This window comes from Toxorhynchites rutilus, chromosome 2 (assembly GCF_029784135.1).
Source record: "Toxorhynchites rutilus septentrionalis strain SRP chromosome 2, ASM2978413v1, whole genome shotgun sequence".
Classification (NCBI taxonomy): Eukaryota; Metazoa; Arthropoda; class Insecta; order Diptera; family Culicidae; genus Toxorhynchites; species Toxorhynchites rutilus.
The window spans coordinates 222,155,205-222,173,684 of record NC_073745.1 but is presented as its reverse complement, the minus strand read 5'-3'; the positions used below and the strand labels follow the sequence as shown (position 1 = coordinate 222,173,684).

Below are 18,480 nucleotides of genomic sequence, written 5' to 3'. Positions count from 1 at the left end.
ATTGACCATACTGTGTCATACTGCGTACAGTTTTATTTTAGGTTTCATATTGAAATTCAATAACGATATTTTCCGCTGTAGTTGTAAACTAATAAATGACTGCAGTGCATAAGCAACGTCAGCCTCTGTGGACCAAAAAGTGGCTGCCATATCTGCCGTACGTACACGGCACCCGTCGGGAAACATTTTCATTTGGGTTACAAAAGTTTTGATTTGCACTAATGTAAGTCTACCTTCACTAGATTAACCTGATGTAAATTAACGGACATTGGAAGCCACTACATTCTGTCATACATTTTTTCTTTGCATTTTTGTGTTTTCCTACCTTCAATACCTTTCTGCTAAAAAGTAAAAAGCATAATTTTTTTTCTCACCGTGAGAATTGCTCTCTGGGCTCCCTAGAAACGACCGGGTGCTGTCTTTTTGTTCTTTTTGCTCGGGTGCTGTCAGTTCGATCAAAGATGGCGTCGAAACAACAAGCACTCCGCGAGCGCGTTGTACGGTTTTTCGAAACGCGTGAAAGTCAAGGAAAAAAGTTTACAATAGACCTCTTTCGGGACGAAAATGTACCGGTGAGCACTGTTTACCGGATCCGGGCACCCCGGAACGTCGAGCGGAAGACCGGTTGTGGCCGTCTAGTGAAGATCATGAAAATAAAGAAGAAGACATATCTGAAAAAGTTGTTCGACAACAAGGACAGTACGAGTTTGCGTGACGTCGGCCGAAAATTGTGCTGCTCCCATTCATACATCCACAGAACCCTCAACCAGAGAGCATCTGTCTGTCGGAAGAAGACTAGGTCCCCAAGGTACACGGACGAGGAGGTAGCCACCGTGAAATCTCATCTGACGAATAATTATCGCGGGAAAATGTTCGTGCTGAACGTTGACAGTTATTTTCCGCTGTCAAAGTCCCACATTCCCGGCAATGACCGATACTATACCAGCGACAAGGCGTCCACATCCTCCGGGGTGAAGTACAATTACAAGCATAAGTTTGAGAAGAAAGCTTTGCTGTATATTGAAATCTCCGACAAAGGGATTTCAAAGCCCTGGTTTAACAAGCCGAGCGGACTTGCTATCAACTAGGAGCCCAGTAGGAGTGCCTGGAGAAGATTCTGGTTCCATTCTTAGAGGAGCATCATTCTGATGGGAAGTACGTCCTCTGGCCGATCAAGGCGTCTTCCCATTACGCCAAGAAGACGTTGGCGTACCTCGAGAAAAATAGATACCGTACGTACCCGAGGGACAGAACCTTGCCCCAGTTCCGTCCGATCGAAGATTTTTCAGCTCTCTCAGTGTCGTGATGTACAAGAATAATTGGCAGGCCGCGGACACCAAGCAGCTGACCACGAGGATCCGGAATTGAACTCGGAAGATGGATGTCAGTGCCGTCCAGCGCCCTTGTAAGAGCATCTCCGCCAAGTTGCGCCGTACGGCTGAGCATGGCCCTTTTATCAAACCTCACTGATTTTTTTTTGAAGAAAAACCGTTATGTTTTTAATAATAAATACTTAATTGCTTGAAATATTTTTTTGTTATTTTTTACTATGTCACTGAAGAAATTCTCATTTTTTATTGAACAAAACGGCGTCAGAACGACGGATGCACATTGGGTGCAAAAACGTGGCCAAACGAATCGTATGTAATCGTTAAAGTGCTTCTCATCGCTTCGTTCGAAATCGTCTGTTACGAGCGAACAAAATAGGTTTTGTTTTTTCCATCAGTTATCGTACAATTCAATTTTCGTATGTTCTCCGATCCATTGTCACCGTACCCCAATGCAACAAAGAGGTGTTACTTTTATATGAGGGGCTCAGAATGCAAGGGGTGTAAATGACTTGATCGATTTCTCTTCATCATCTTTTTACTCAGTTAATAACTCAACTGCAAAAACGTCCCAATTTAAGTTTGCTATACAATCCGATAGATGAGGTTCTGACCTATCTTCCACATTTTCAAATACAGCTGGGAATGTATTTGCAGCTAAGTTATGACCAAAAGAGAGAGTCGATGTAGAGAAATCGATCAAATCACTTACACCCCTTTCATTCTAAGCCCCTCATATACAACCACCATTGCGAAGCCAAAGACGAAGTGAGAAGGGAAATATTGCAACATAAGCTTCACCCGTTGGCAGCTTATTGCGACAGTCGAATAGTATGAAATAAATGATTCTTCGATGCGTACTATACAGAATGGCGCATAAGTCACGCAACCGATACTAAATGGCATTTCTCTGAGATTTGTTCGATTGGTTGTCAAATACGATAAATACAATATTGCAGTTGATGAATAGTTCGAATTATTGAAAACTTTTGGTACTTTTCCATACTGTTTTTGTTATTCCCAAGGGTACATTGTGGCGAGAACCATTTTCGTTTTACTCGTTTCGCACGCTGTATACAAACAAATCGGAAGCTTATTTCATGGCTTATTTCAATTTAGATCAATACATAAATCATTAAACTATCATTCTAGAAGGTCGTGTACACCAGTGGCCAATAAATGTAAGAGCAATGACAAAAAAAAAAGAGCATGAGCCTACCACTCACTGACAAATTCTAGGAAGGCCTATATATTTACTATGGAACTCGCTGTCGCAAATAATCCACACCGCGGATCTACCGCTCGCGGATAATCGGGGTTCTACTGTACATCCTCTGGTTCGGTATTGATATATTTGTCAATTCAGTCATTTGCACTGTAAATGTCTTCATAACCTTTGCCTTTGCATCGGGCGCGAATTTTATTCTTAGGGATAAATTATCCTTTGGGTTGAAGTACCTTATAAATGAAAATAGAGACAGATTCTTGTCTCGCTAGAGCCAGCGAGCAGTAGCAGTTCTTTCAGACTGAGAGCAAACTTTAGCAGATGATGTGTTGAATTACAGAGGCTTTCGAATGAATGAAATCATTCGTTCTCAATCACTTTATAATTATTGACACTGCCTTTATAAAAACAACGAGAATGTGTGTTAGCGCTCATGGACCAAATGGTTGAAAATAATACTTCTACGAATGATTTTGGGGTTTGGTTTATGTTTTATGTGCATTTGAAGACTTGCAGTACGTAGCCGCGTAGTATTCATCGTATCCGTGAGTGACCCGCGATGACGAAGGTGTCACAAACAATCTTCTCACTACCAGATTAGCAGCCCTGAACGCAGTCTCAAACTGTTAGAATTTAATCAGAGCTGTCCTCTGCTGTAATTTGAATACACACACAGGGTCACTTACTGAGCATTAAATTTCCATTTTGGTTCGCGCGGTTCAAAAAAGAGCCGCGGTTCAAAAGGGCCTCGACTCAAAAAAGAGCCTCAGTTCATAAAAGAATTGTGGTTCATGGAAGAACCGTAACGTAGTCCTAGTGACGTAGTAGTAGAACACAGTTATTTGTGAAAAACACAAATCCAAAATGGCCGCCGCCACAAAATGGGGATATATACTATATGTACGTGGGACTACGTCTAACCGGAGTATATGGGTGGTAAAATGAAAACCTAAACACAGGAAATGCAGGAAAAAATGAAAGATTCCATATGCTTATAACTCGAACATTTCTTACTGGATCGGAAAGATGTTTGTATCGATTGATAGGGAATATTTCTACGCTTCTATCGCAATCAATAAAATATTATTTTTCATTAGATAAACAATTGAATAACTGTAAAATGTTAGGCGTTATCTAAACGCCATAACTGCCTCATTTTGATTGGCCCGATCTACGGTTTCCCTAACACAGCCTTCAAACCCAAGCAGCCTTGGGGAAATCGGCATTGCAAATACATGTAAGTCGGGGGAGTTTTTTTTCCGACTTAAATGTGTTTCCCCAACACAGACTTCAGAACCAAGGTGTCTGAGGAAATTGGCATTGCAAATTCATGCAAGTCAGTGGCTTTTTTGTTCCGACTGAAATGTGTTTGCCTAACACAGACTTCAAAACCAAGATGTCTGGGAAAATCGACTCTGCAATAAATGCAAGCTTCGAGTACTTTTGTACTTGCTTGCCTTTGTGCAAACTAGAATATGTTTCCTTAACACGGTCTCCTATACTTAGGAACCTGGGAAAATCGTGCAGACACGAGAAACGAATGAACTTTCAAGTTTAAACCCTTTATAGTATAAAAAGTAGACGTTGAAGTTTTTGATTCATGCAAGCCTGGGGTTCTCTTGCACCCGCATTTTTTTTGCACTCCGTAAAGTGTTTTCCTAGCACGGATTACAAAAGCGGGTATCTTCTGCTCACTTTATTTCTACTCTACGCATACCATTTGATGATCAGGTAAAATGTTGTTAACCATTTGCTGCGACAACGCCTATTGATTAAACAATATGCGTTCGACATACATGTCAAAACCGGAACTGAGTGCCTGAAGTTTATCAAATCGGTTCGAGAAGTACATACACTTGAGAGATGCAAACTTCAGAAGGAAACGTAAAATAAAATAATCGTTTGATAATTCTTCCGTTCACGTATTCTGTCCTAGGCATCATACTAACCGTAAAAGGACTGTCATTAAATTTACTTGTAACGAAGAACATTATCTATCACAATACATGAATTGACCTTAAATGGCATTATACAATCTTTTTACTCACAAAGCAAATTGAATTCAATTGAATTCGGGAATTGTTTCATTCCATCAAAAATTTAATCAATACAAACAATACAATCAATGATTGCTAAGCTAAGGTAGTCCCACGTCAACCTTGCGGTTATATCATAGATATAACCCACCAATTTTTTTTCCAAAACCACATCAAATTGGGTATCAAATGAAAGGTCCTCACTAGCAGATACAGTTGTTCGTGAAAAATGCAAATCCAAAATGGCCCCAACCACAAAATGGTGATGTATATTTTTTTTCCAAAACTACATCAATATGGATAACAAATGAAAGGATTTGATTAGTGAAACACAGTCACAAAATAGCGATGCATATTTTTCTTCAAAACCGCATCGATATGGGATTCAATGGAAAGGGCTTGACTGGTAGAACACAGTTATTTGCGAAAAATCAAATCAAATTAAAAATTCAAATCAAAATTTTAAACAAATAAAGAATATAATCAGAGAAAAATGTAGTAAGAAATAAAAAATAATTAAAAAAAATTGAATGGTTTAAATGTAGAAAAATATACTAATGATGCAGATAATGTACTGAATTTAAAAAAAAATCAACGCTGTGAGCCCCGGATCGTTCATACTGCGCTATTCATTCATTCGGCATCAAGAGCTTTTGCACAATATCTCCGCTCCCAAAAATATTTATTGTATTTAAAGAAAACAGTCGGAAATTCGACTCTAAATTAGCCACACATCGTAAAACATCCGAAAAGAAACCATATTGTTTTAGTTTCATTATTTTGTATCTGCCAATCCCTGTGACCAACAACGTCTTTCTAACGGAGAGCTCAATGTCAGTATCTAGAGACCGACACGGAGCTCAACGTGTTCAGTGAAACGGTTTCATTCTGATTAAACATAATAATAATACAGATAATGTACTAGAAGCTCTTAAAAAATAAGGCAAGTAGTAGTTAGCAGTCAGATGAAGCGCAGTTATCTGTGTGGGAGCAGTTCGATGTATTGGTTGGCAAACTTCAAGCCTTACATGCTCCGAAAACTGCTGCAATAGTTAAGCTGGACATATATTTAGCGGAACCACATTTTCAAAAAATAAGCGACCATTTGCTTTGGAGAAAAGAAAGAAACTCTGTCCATCCTCGGCTCTACGAAATCGTTCTGAAAAGAATGTATTCCAGCGACTTCAGTGCCATGTGAGCGAATTCATCTCGAATGCACAACATGTTGGCAGTGAAAGACGGAATAGACTTTCATCAGATAACGAAGCAAAGATCATGATTATAAACAAAAATGCAATGATTATGATTGTGATGTAAATTTATTAGAGAAAACCTACAATAAGGTAATATTTTTGTTATTCTAAGCATCAATTAATGCTTCAAACATAATTTATTACGTCTTTCTTCTTTACATATCCAAATAAACCGATTCTTGAAAAAATTATCGAGCTGCTCACTGAAATGAACCGTTTTGCCCATCTCTAATTCAGACACACTTCGTATACATATACACTTCGTATAGAGTACATTTTCGATACGGAAAAGTTAATTTACATAGTTTTTATCTTAAAATGTACTTATTTTACCAGAAATTCCCACGAAAATAAACACAAATTCATTTCATAAAAAAAATCTCTATAAGTCTTAAAGTTCGTTTCATTCTGAAATAATATCCAAATAAATAATTTCATAGTTCTTCGTCAACAATACGGTTGTTTTGTGTCTTTCCAACAGTAGAAGTTTGTTCTTCATTCAATGTGGACCCGACATACGACTGCGATCAACCGAAGCTGAAAAATAAGCCAGGTGTTGACTAGAATAATCAGCGAATTCTCATCGCTTACTTTCGTTTTCGTTTCCTTCTCAAAGTATGAAACGGGAATCAGTTTGGCGCTTGCGATTAAGATATCAATGGAAAGAAAAATGACATCGTCACAAAACAGGAAAAGTGCAGAAAATAAAAGTGAATCTCCGCCGTCGCCTAGGTGAGTATGAAGAGAGTGCTCTCCCCCTTTTCGCATGGAAAGACTCTGATCTATCGCACGAACACTGATACGACATAATAAATTATCCAATCCGCTACTGATTTTCCCCCGTCCTTCCTAAAGACCCTCATTATGTTCAAATCGGATGGGAAACGCATTTTTCTTCACACATCCGTCATTAATCGTTCGTGGTCTGCCGTTTGCGCCGTTTGAGCTGAAGCTTTTATTGTGGAAAAATATCATTGTCAGTCAGTTGCAGCGTCTTACTTATTCACAATCAAGGTTCTTTCCCGACCGCCACATGAAGCAACATCAACAGCAACAGTGATTTTCCGATCTCGGAAATCTGTTTTTCCGGCAGCTTCAGTTCGTGTGCGGCTGTGTACTCATGTGGGCATGTTTTAAGTAACGGACTAATCGTCGAGCGCTGATTGTGAGCTGCATTTATCCGAACATTAGAGCTGATTTTTAATTAACCCGGTTACGTGCGAAATTTTTGCGCATGAGCGAATTTTTCTCACAAAAATCCCTCAAGCGTAATGGAACATTGCAGAGATGTAAAGGGGGAAAAATTGCTGAAAAAACTCGGCAGAAGATGATGTTGTACAACACGCGCGTTTGCACACGCGATCTGCGCCTTGATTGGGCCCCGGCTTAGAAGGTTACGGGGTTGGCGGGTGTGCAATAATTGGTCGTGTGTAACATTTCTCGGAAAGTATGTTTGGGGCTCGGGGAGCGACGCAGTAGTTTGTTTTCCGTTCGAGGACAAGATGTTGAGGTAGATAAAATGGCAATGACCGGTCTTCGGTTTTAGCGAACAATTCAAACGTGAACTCACCTGAAAAATCGTATACCCGCTATCGTACATCCAAAAATCCTCCGGTGGATTGCCTGGTTTGGTCAGCTCGATCGCTAGACACTGCTGCAGTATCAGGCGGCATTTCTTGGGCGTTCCGGGTGAATTTGTACTCATCTCTGTGCGTCGGCTGTAGCTCTTGTGGGTGAACTGCTGGAAACCTGCCGTTACTTCTATCCGGAAGGCTCATAAGAACTGATCGGTGTTTTCAAGCCGCGTCGTTGCCGCTGTTTGGACACTTGCTAAGGCACGATTTCACTAACTTTCACGTGAGAGGGCACATCGAACGAAGGGCTCGACGATATGTATGAAAAACTCTATCTTTTAGCTGCACAATAACCTACGAAAGGTTCTTCTAACTTTCCCGCGCACACACTGTTGTTAAAACTGTTTCACTTTCGTTGGCGCACTTTTCTGCGGGCTATGTAGAGCTAATGCAATGGCATCTAGCTTGGTTGGTACGGTTGAACCATCCTCATCAACCGGGAGCCGTAACTTGTTTTCTGGAAGAAAAATGAATCGAAGACGAGAGGAAGTTAGTACCATTAAATGATCTTGTAATTGTTTCAATGTGAGTTGCATACAATCGTAGAGGGCGGGCTGAGATAGATTCTGCGTCAGACTGACCACCAGCAATTACTATTTAATTATATTTTCGATCTCGGGTGAAATTCTCAGGCTTAATTATTGGTTGGTTGTTTGTTTTTAGCAAACGAATGCGTTATCAGAATAGTGCGCTGCGATTTCAACTTAACTTGTTTCCACCGCGCAGATACTCACAAACGGACGCAGCGAATTGAATGGGCAATTATTAATTCGAGATTATACTCTTATTTTTCTGTGTCGAGGCTGTGATTCGCACGCAGCAGATCTGTGCAGCGGAGGTCTGCTGAGTGCAAGTGCATGGCTCCATGCTGTTCGGACTTTGTGGGGGGCAACTTGGATATAATCGGGGCGAAACGTTTCAACGAACCAGTATGTTATGGTGGTTTCACGATAAACGCCCATTAATCGGAGTGCTGCAAACCGGGTCAGATGTGGAAGAGTCAGACGTAGCAGATAAATTCGATAGCCGCCAGTTTTTGTCAATTTAATGTTCTTAAAGAGATTTTTTATTTTACCAAATATATGTTTTCCTTCAAGCTAACGATCTTCGAGTGTGATTGTTCTTACATCCTTTTCCCCTCCTTTTCGTCCTTCGCGAGCTATCGGTTCCCTTCCATCTAACATTAGAATAAGTTAAATTGTAAATACATATTAGATGTAAGGATAGTTTTGAGAATTGAGTGTGAAGTGTGAGTGTGAATGAGAATGTGAATGTAAATATGAGTGTGAGTGTGAACATTGTTACAATCTCCTTACATTCCATCCTTCTCCTAATGAAAATGTGACACCCTCCTATACTCGAGTCAACCGCGAGTATTCGGTTTCCTATTTTATTAACCATAGAATTAAGGAAACATGTTAATCTTTTCTAGTAAAAATGTAGTTAAGAGCATGGCCCCTTTAAACCTATGTAACTGAGCCTGTAAAAATAAATGGATTAATAAAAAAATTTTTTGTGGGGTGAACATGTGTTTCGCAAATCAGTCCAAACTAGACTGATTGGCAATCGGATCGTTACTGTTGGAGATTCGTAACATGCGCAAATCGTGAACAAAAAGAGCTAACATATAAGAATGTTCCAAATTTCGGGAATTGAAACCGAAACTTCAACCATGATTTGTATGGAAAATATTTTCTAGACAAAATGGGCATATAGTAAGAACACTTATAAAGCCTAGCGCTGGCTTCATTCCACTCTTTATGTGATCTCTTTGGTTTGCGATTCTTCAGCGCTCTTGCTACCGATAGTATATCAGATCTGAAGATCTGGAAAGCTCGGAAGTTCTTCCTTGAGATTGTTTGTGACTTTAGTATAACAAGTTTAACGCATTGAAATTGTCACGAAACATTTGAGTAATCCGCAGAACCGTGCGAATCCGCGGGTTGTGAATAGCGGATCGGCCTCTAGATTAAAGGTTATGTACGATCACCCCCAAATAAGCAGCAGAAGTGTAGCCGGGGGCGGTGGGATGCATGGGCGCTACGTAGGCTGACCAAATAGTTCATGAATAAAAACGGGACACGTAAGCCAAAAAAAATAATTATAGCATAATATTTTGGAGAAGGACTACGTCTAACAGGACTTCGTGAAAGTCGTATTATGAATGTATTGGTCTTCATAGATAGACGACAAATAAATAAATAAAGTAACATGAAATCTAAACACTGAACATGTAAGAAAAAATAATAGAATAAAACGCAAAGATGTTTACATCAAATGGCGGTAAATATTTCTACGCATCTCTCAAAATGAATAACATTTAATTTTTTTTTATCTCAAAAATAATTGGGAAATGTCATGCATTTTCCAAACGCGCTAAGTACCACGCTTTGGTTGGTCCAATTTGTGCTTCTCAAATGGTTCCGACCAAAAGGAACAACCAGAGTAATAGCGGAAATATGAAAGTGACTTTTTTTACTTCTTCCTTTCTCTTCAGCCAATATCAATTTCGATTGTGTGTATTCACAATGCATACTGAAATATCGATTCTCCAATTTCGTTTTCATTTTACCGTCGTTTTTTTACTAAACGGTTTTATTTAGCTTGCCCTGTGACATGTTTGTAACATGTTTGTCTGTAGCACTTTTCTACATTAATATAAATTTGGCCCTCTTCCTGTTGACCGATTGATCTGAAATTTGGAACACACTTTTATCTCTACAGTCACTATAAAACTGCGTATTTCATCATCTTGAAAATCCAAGATGGCGGACGTTACAAAATGGCGGATCACATATTTCATCAAAACCTCATCGATATAGGTTTTTAGCAAAACCTCATCAATATAGGTATCAAACGAAAAGGCTTGACTAGCAGAATACAGTTTATCAAAATCCAAATCCAAAATGGCCGCCACCACAAAATGGCACCATATATATTACTTTTCAAAATCCCATCAATATGGGTATCAAATGAAAGGGATTGATTAGTTGAACACATTTATTTATGAGAAATGCAAAATGGCCGCCACCACAAAATGGCGCCATATATATATTTTTTTTTTCAAAACCCCATCAATATCGGTATCAAATGAAAGCGCTTGGATGGTAGAACACAGCTATTTATGAAAAATGCAAATCCAAAATGGCCGTCACCACAAAATGGCGTATATATATATATATATATATATACATATATATTTTAAATCATATCAATATATATGGGTATCAAATGAAAGGGCTTGACTGGTAGTGAAAAATACAAATCCAAAATAACGGCCGCTACAAAATGGTGAATTACATATTTTCTCAGAACATATTGATGGGGTTCTGAGAATCGGAGTGCTGCAAACACAATCATAGTAATTCGCCATTTCGGTATCAAATAAAAGGGCTTGATTGGTAGATCACATTTATTTATAAGAAAATGGAAATCCAAAATGGCTGCTACCACAAAATGGCGCAATATATATATTTTTTTAAACCTCACAATATCATTAGCAAATTTCTCTAATAAAATCATTCAACTTTTTTTTAATTTGAAAGGGATTGATTAGTAGAACATTATTCTTGAATGGCGTTAACGTTCCCTGTGGAACCGTCTCATCGTATGCATTAACTAGCGTCATTTATTAATACTTTGTTGAGATTTCTTGAGCCAAATAACACGCCTTGAATGTATTCCGAGGGGCAAGCTCTTGAATACGCGTGACCACAGTGCAAGTCGGAAGAAATTTCTTTGACCCGTGGAATGTAGAATATAGTTATTTATAAAAAAATCAAATCCAAAATGACCACCACCACAAAACGGTGAAACAGTGAATATTTACATCTATCGGAACACGAAGTTTTTTTTGCCAATGATACTTTAAATTTCCGACCATTCAGGAATTGACGTTAAAATAAACCATTCGTTCTATTGTCTTTCTCCTAGGACAGTCTTCCGTTTTTCATTGTACTCCATCACTTACTTAGAAAAATCCTCGGTAGAAAATTACCAAATATCTTTGGTAGTGTTTGGTAGTGTAAACACTATCCCACGTTCCTATCAGAGGTTAGTATATTTTACTCGATAAGCTTAGTAAGTTTGAATGTTGTTTTATCTGAAAACTGGTGAGAAAAGCGCGTATTAACCATGTTTATTGTTGCCATAAGGCAATACGCAGGTATAATAAGGAAATAATTCTAATACGTGCATTTTCGTCGGGAAAATGTAGCCGATATTTGGTTTACGAATCATGGTTCTGCTTGACATATATGTTTATTAGTACGGTAGAAAATGGCTATAGATTGGTAGCATATACCAAAAAAATCGTTCCAACGTTGAGAGAGCTTTTCCATCAATACCGAATGTTTTAGAAAACATTTGTGAGGTTGTGCTATTCAACAAGTTTATGATGGTAGGCTCCACTTTAGAATGATAGCATCAAAAAAAGTTGGGCTAGTTAATACAACGAGTACGAAATTCTCATTCACTTCATCTAGAAAACAAAGAAAGCTGGATGAAAGAGACTTTTGCCTTAAATTAGTTAATAAATGAGTAAGTTAATGAATCGGCTACTGGAAGCAGAAGCGAAATCTCTGGAGGTGAAACGAAGAAAACTTTGGAAAACGCACAGAAGGGAGCCGGAAGATTGCAAGAAAAAGCATATCGTCAAAATCGTTACAGTTTCGTGAAATTGATCCGTATCAGAATGAACATTAATCTCTTTGTACTAGTGTTTAAGGGTCCTTCAAGATAACTTTGAACTGTATTATTGAATCCTTTTTTTTTATCTTTAACGACATTTCTCAATAGTTGTTTAACTTAATTAAAAATCACAAACTATCATTTATAGAAAGATAACGAAAGGAAACCAGTGGTATCCAAGAGCAGCGAGAGCAGAATCAATATTAGAGTGGCAGCAGGAATGAGTCGCCACGGAGAACGGTAGGTGGATGTATGGGCTCGTACCGGTGCTATCGACCTGGTTGAATAGGATGCACGGAGATGTGATTTTTTACTTGACGCAGTTCCTGTCTCGATATGGCTGGTTCAAACAATATTACTATGGGTCGTCGCTTTGTCCAGAGTATGGAATGTGGGAATGCTTCATGCTGGGAATATTGCAGAGGAAATGCGTCGCGACGAGGGCACCTTGAATACAGTGAACAACACAATCATATACATCATGTCCGAGCTACAGCAGAAGTGTAAGGCCGACCAGCGTGCTGACAAAGCCTGACTGGAATACCCGGATAAGGTTAATTTTGGTGAACTTTTTTCAATTCAGTCTAGATCGTCCAAATGAGGAGAACAAATCTAACTTAGACCGTTAGTGCCTAAATTGCATCAATGTTGGTTTCTGTTATTTGTTTCCAGAAACTAGATTTAGGTTTAATGCACACCAAGTAGCAAGATTCCTTAGGAATCAAACGTGATATAGCCATTTCTTCAGAATCAACATTAGAAAAGTTTTACTGTTTAACTTTTAACACACTATTTTTTTCTCTATTTGATTATGAGTTTAATGCTGGCCGTAGAGTCAAGATCCGGGATTTGTATTGAAAAGAAATACGGAATTATTTTATTCAATACTCTTTCACTTTGAAAATGATTTTAGAATGTATCAACATTTTAGAAATACTCTCTAGTAGAATGTTTGGTCGCGATGTTTTGTGTGGTTTTGTAGAAGCCCTGAATATGGTTGATCCATGATTTATTTTTGCATTCTTAGTAAGAATAATACATAAGCTGGCCAAATATTGAGATTTGAGTCCTTAATTCCAATGCACGTGGGGTACTCAGTATTCATCATAAACATGCTTCTTCTAGACACACGGCTGATATACACTGCCACCATTATCAATTTTCGATAATGCTTCAAAACAACAATTCGTGCGTGTGATTCAATCATACACAAGCACTCTCCACCTGACGGTATGGCAACCAACGGGATGCATCAGTATATGGATGTTGGCAGTATATGGATGATTTTATGCTCGCCTAGTTAATACTTTGACGTAGAATTACGTCTTTCATTAAGGGTACCAAATCAGAAAACAGGTCACGTTTTTATGAAATAAAGTTAAGGTTAATAACTATTTTTGCTAACGGACTTACCCAACAAATCGGAAATTCCCTGAGATTTGTTTGATATGCTATACATTATAATCCCATAGTCTGTATATGGTTTAAATTAATGAAAATTTGATCCATTCCCATTTCCTCATAAATTTGTTCTGTCCATTTGTGTGCTTTCCCGAACAGAGCTGTCAACAGCGAGTAACTTATCGACGAGCAACGAAGGGGAAATCGTAAGATGTGAAGTCTCCGTGAACAAAGTAAAAGAAGAAGAACGAAGGGGAATAAAGGGTGTGTCACCTTCCTCTTTACCCCGTCCATAAGGTTCTGTACAATGTCAGGTTGTAGTTTTTTTTTGAACAGAAATCCATTTTCTCTTGAAGTCCGCCTCCGATTTGACAACTTTTGGGTTCTTCCGGAGGGCCTGCTTTATAATCGCCCAATATTTCTCTTTTGCCGAAGCTCCGGCGCGTTGGGCGGGTTCATTTCCTTTGGCACGAAGGTGACCCCGTTGGCTTCGTACCACTCCAACACGTCCTTTGAATAGTGGCACGAAGCGAGATCCGGCCAGAACATGGTCGAGCCCTCGTGCTGCTTCAATAGTGGTAGTAAGCGCTTCTGTAGGCACTCCTTAAGGTAAACCTGCCCGTTTACCGTGCCGGTCATCACGAAGGGGGCGCTCCGCTTTCCGCAAGAGCAGATCGCTTGCCACACCATGTACTTTTTGGCAAACTTGGATAGTTTCTGCTTGCGAATCTCCTCCGGAACGCTGAAATTGTCCTCTGCGGAGAAGAACAACAGGCCCGGTAGCTGACGAAAGTCCGCTTTGACGTAGGTTTCGTCGTCCATTACCAGGCAATGCGGCTTCGTCAGCATTTCGGTGTACAGCTTCCGGGCTCGCGTCTTCCCCACCATGTTTTGCCTTTCGTCGCGGTTAGGAGCCTTCTGAACCTTGTATGTACGCAGGCCCTCCCGCTGCTTGGTCCGCTGGACGAATTAACTTGACAAATTCAGCTTAATGGCGACATCCCGGACCGAACTTCTCGGATCACGTCTAAACTGCTTAACTACGCGCTTGTGATCTTTTTCACTGACGGAGCATCCATTTTTGCCGTTCTTCACCTTCCGGTCGATGGTTAGGTTCTCGAAGTATCGTTTTAGTACTCTGCTGACCGTGGATTGGACGATTCCCAGCATCTTACCTATGTCCCGATGTGACAACTCCGGATTCTCGAAATGAGTGCGCAGGATTAATTCACGACGCTCTTTTTCGTTCGACGACATTTTTCCAAATTTACGAAAAAATTGACAGTGAAGCATGGCCAACGTGATCTATACACTCTTATCTGATTATAAGCGAAAGCTGAAGATATAATTCCTAAAAATTAAATTTCTACAGCGTTTTTTCCGTGATGCAATTTGATGTGACACACCCTTTATTTGCCTAGAGAGTAATTCCAAATGAAATCGACAAATGACAAAACATGAGTATTTTTGATTCGAATGAAAGTGTGTATTCCGTTTGGGTTAGAGGAAATATGAGTTTTCCACAGCAATTGGGAATTTTTTGACTCAAGCGTAACTTTTGAAAAGGGCGTATCGATTTAAGTAAGAGAAATCATTGATAATTTATATCTCAAAAACTATGAGTCGTACCGAAATAGTTTCTTAGAAAAAGTTATAGAGTATTGATGGTTGAATATGAAAAAAATGTACACTGAGAGAAAAAATTAGTACCCTTTTTTTTATTTACAAAATAAAAATTCAATTCACAATAACCAAAATACATATTTTTTATTTTTTTTAAAAATTTTTCATACAAAATAGAAGTCATGTAGAAAATTTGAAAAATGGGCCCAAGATGGTAAAACTATTTTTGACGAACTTTGTGGAACATCGAATTTTTAGGAATTTTCGAAACTTCGAATTTTTGTATGTTAGCAATCATTTTTAGCCACAAATTATGAATCCTGATGTGATTTAAAACAAAAAAGGTTATTCTCAATCTCCTTCTAAATGTAGTCATTCTCGAAATATTTAAAAAAATATTTCTAATTTATTGTCTTCTCTATTGTAAATAATCCCTTTTAATATGTTTTTCGTGTTATACCGTCATGTTCATGAAATTTTATGAATTTGCTTATAATTTCCAACAACTTTTCCAAATACATCATCATGGTTCATTTTTTGACTCAAGCGTAACTTTTGAAAAGGGCGTATTGATTTGAGTAAGAGATATCTTTGATAATTTATATCTCAAAAAATATGAGTCGTGCCGAAATAGTGTGTTAGAAAGAGTTATAGAGTATTGTTGGCTTAATTTGATAAACACTGAGAAGAAAAATTAGTACACTTTTTTTTTTATTTACAAAATAAAATTTTAATTTGCGATATCAAAAAATATGTATATTTTAATATTTTTTTCAATTTTTTCATATAAAATAGAAGTCATGTAGAAAATTTCAAAAATGGGCCCAAGATGGTAAAACTATTTTTGACGAACTTTGTGGAACATCGAGTTTTTGTATGTTAGCAGTCATTTTTAATCACAAATTATAAATCCTGATGTTATTTAAAATAAAAAAGGTTATTATCAATCTCCTTCTAAATGTAGCCATTCTCGAGATATTTAAAAAAATATTTGTAATTTATTGTCTTTTTAATAGTGAATAGGCCCTTTGAATATGTTTGTCGTATTATACTATCATGTTCATGAGATTTTATGAATTCGCTTATAATTTCCAACAACTTTTCCAAATACATCGTCATGGTAAAGACATATACAGTTTAGGAGTTACGTTACGAAACATTCGAAGACATAGGGGGGTAATACAAAACGTAGCGAAACTAAAAAAAGTTTTTTTATCTTAATACAAACTTCAATCAATCAAAAAAATTGTTGGAAATTATAAGAAAATTCATTAAATTTTATGAACATGACGGTATAACACGACAAACGTATTAAAAGAGATTATTTACTCTAGAAAAGATTATATATTAGAAATATTTTTTAAATATCTCGAGAATGGTTGCATTTAGAAGGAGATTGATATAACCTTTTTTGTTTTAAATCGCATCAGAATTCATAATTTATGGCTAAAAATGATTGTTAACATACAAAAATTCGAAGTTTCCGATATTCCTAAAAATTCGAAGTTGCACAAATTTTGTCAAAAATAGTTTTTCCATCTAGGGCCCATTTTTTAAATTATGACTTCTATTTTATATGAAAAAATTGAAAAAAAATATAAAAAAATACATATTTTTTGATATCGCAAATTAAAATTTTATTTTGTAAATAAAAAAAGAGTACTTATTTTTCTTCTCTTCTATTTTTTTCAAATTAAGCCAATAATACTCGGTACGACTCATATTTTTTGAGATATAAATTATCAAACATATCTCTTACTCAAATCGATACGCCCTTTTCAAAAGTTACGCTTGAGTCAAAAAATGAACCATGATGATGTATTTGGAAAAGTTGTTGGAAATTATAAGCAAATTTTAAAAACTTCATGAACATGACGGTATAACACGACAAACATATTAAATGGGATTATTTACTATAAAAAAGACAATAAATTAGAAATATTTTTTTTCAAATATTTCGAGAATGGCTACATTTAGAAGGAGATTGATAATAACCTGTTTTTGTTTTAAATCACATCAGGATTCATAATTTGTGGCTAAAATGATTGTTAACATACAAAAATTCGAAGTTTCGAAAATTCCTAAAAAAATCGATGTTCCACAAAGTTCGTCAAAAATAGTTTTACCATCTTGGGCCCATTTTTTTAATTTTCTGCATGACTTCTATTTTGTATGAAAAAATAAAAAAATATGTATTTTGGATATTGCAAATTGAATTTTTATTATGTAAATAAAAAAAGAGTACTATTTTTTTTTCCCAGCGTACATTTTTTTCATTTTCAACCATCAATACTCTATAACTCTTTCTAAGACACTATTTAGGTACGACTCATAGTTTTTCAGATATAAATTATCAAAGATTTCTCTTACTAAAATCGATACGCCCTTTTCAAAAGTTACGCTTGAGTCAAAAAATTCACAATTGCTGTGGAAAACTCATATTTCCTGCAACCCAAACGGAATACACACTTTCATTGGAATCAAAAATACAAGTTTTTAAAATCTGCATTTTTAGGACGATTTCATTTAGAATTGCTGTAGAGTATAAACAGTTGATCTCGCTGAGGCAAATTTTCATTCTTCGTGAGGAAATCGACTGAACAACATTGTTGCTGGGCGAGCTTTACGGCGAGGGATCGAATGCCTTCCTCAAGGTAATGGGGGTGGAGGAGTAATGTTATGGATAAAGTAAAGTTTTCCAAGGGTCTTTTTGAAGGTTACAGACGAATGAACTGAAGAAGTTTAAAGTATCAAGCAAGGAAGTGAGGCAAACCTTCAGTATCGTTATGTGTTCAAAGCAATGAATATCGCTTGTTCTTCCTTGTTTTGCGTCATCACATGTCTTCGTTTCGGATTGAGCTGTGGACGCGACCAAATTACTCACTCGATGATGTCTCTGGCATCGCAATCATTGCATCAAACTGACACCATTGCATCAAAGTTCTGAGCTACACAATTGTGTGGGTAATCATCGAGTTAGGCTATCGCCAGCTCACTAAGAAAATAAATGTTCTAGAATTTTTTCAGTGATTTGGTTGTACATGACGGTAGGAAAACTTTCTCCACAAAGGATGACAGCTAAGCTAATCTAGACTGACAGTATTAACGGAATGGGCTTCTGTTGAGAAGACCGCAAAACGGAGATAAGTGTGTTTATATTTAGTTGCTTCAACCCATATGGATATATGTGTGCGTACGTGCGTGCTTCATAACCCATACGTAAAAATAGTGCATCTTCGCTACGCTGAAACCCCATTTGTATCTGCTTCCGTGTGCATCCGCCCTCTACCG

General features: G+C 37.5%; 1 protein-coding gene across 1 annotated transcript in view; it reads right to left on the bottom strand.

Moving 5' to 3' along the window:
* The window catches only part of LOC129764438 (uncharacterized protein DDB_G0283697), a 342,339-nt gene that overhangs the window by 34,420 nt on the left and 289,439 nt on the right, over positions 1-18,480 (bottom strand). Inside the window, exon 6 of the mRNA XM_055763512.1 lies at positions 7,413-7,933. Coding sequence (XP_055619487.1) covers positions 7,413-7,547 — 135 coding nt within the window. The 5' untranslated portion in view covers positions 7,548-7,933. The remainder of the gene's footprint in view (positions 1-7,412; positions 7,934-18,480) is intronic.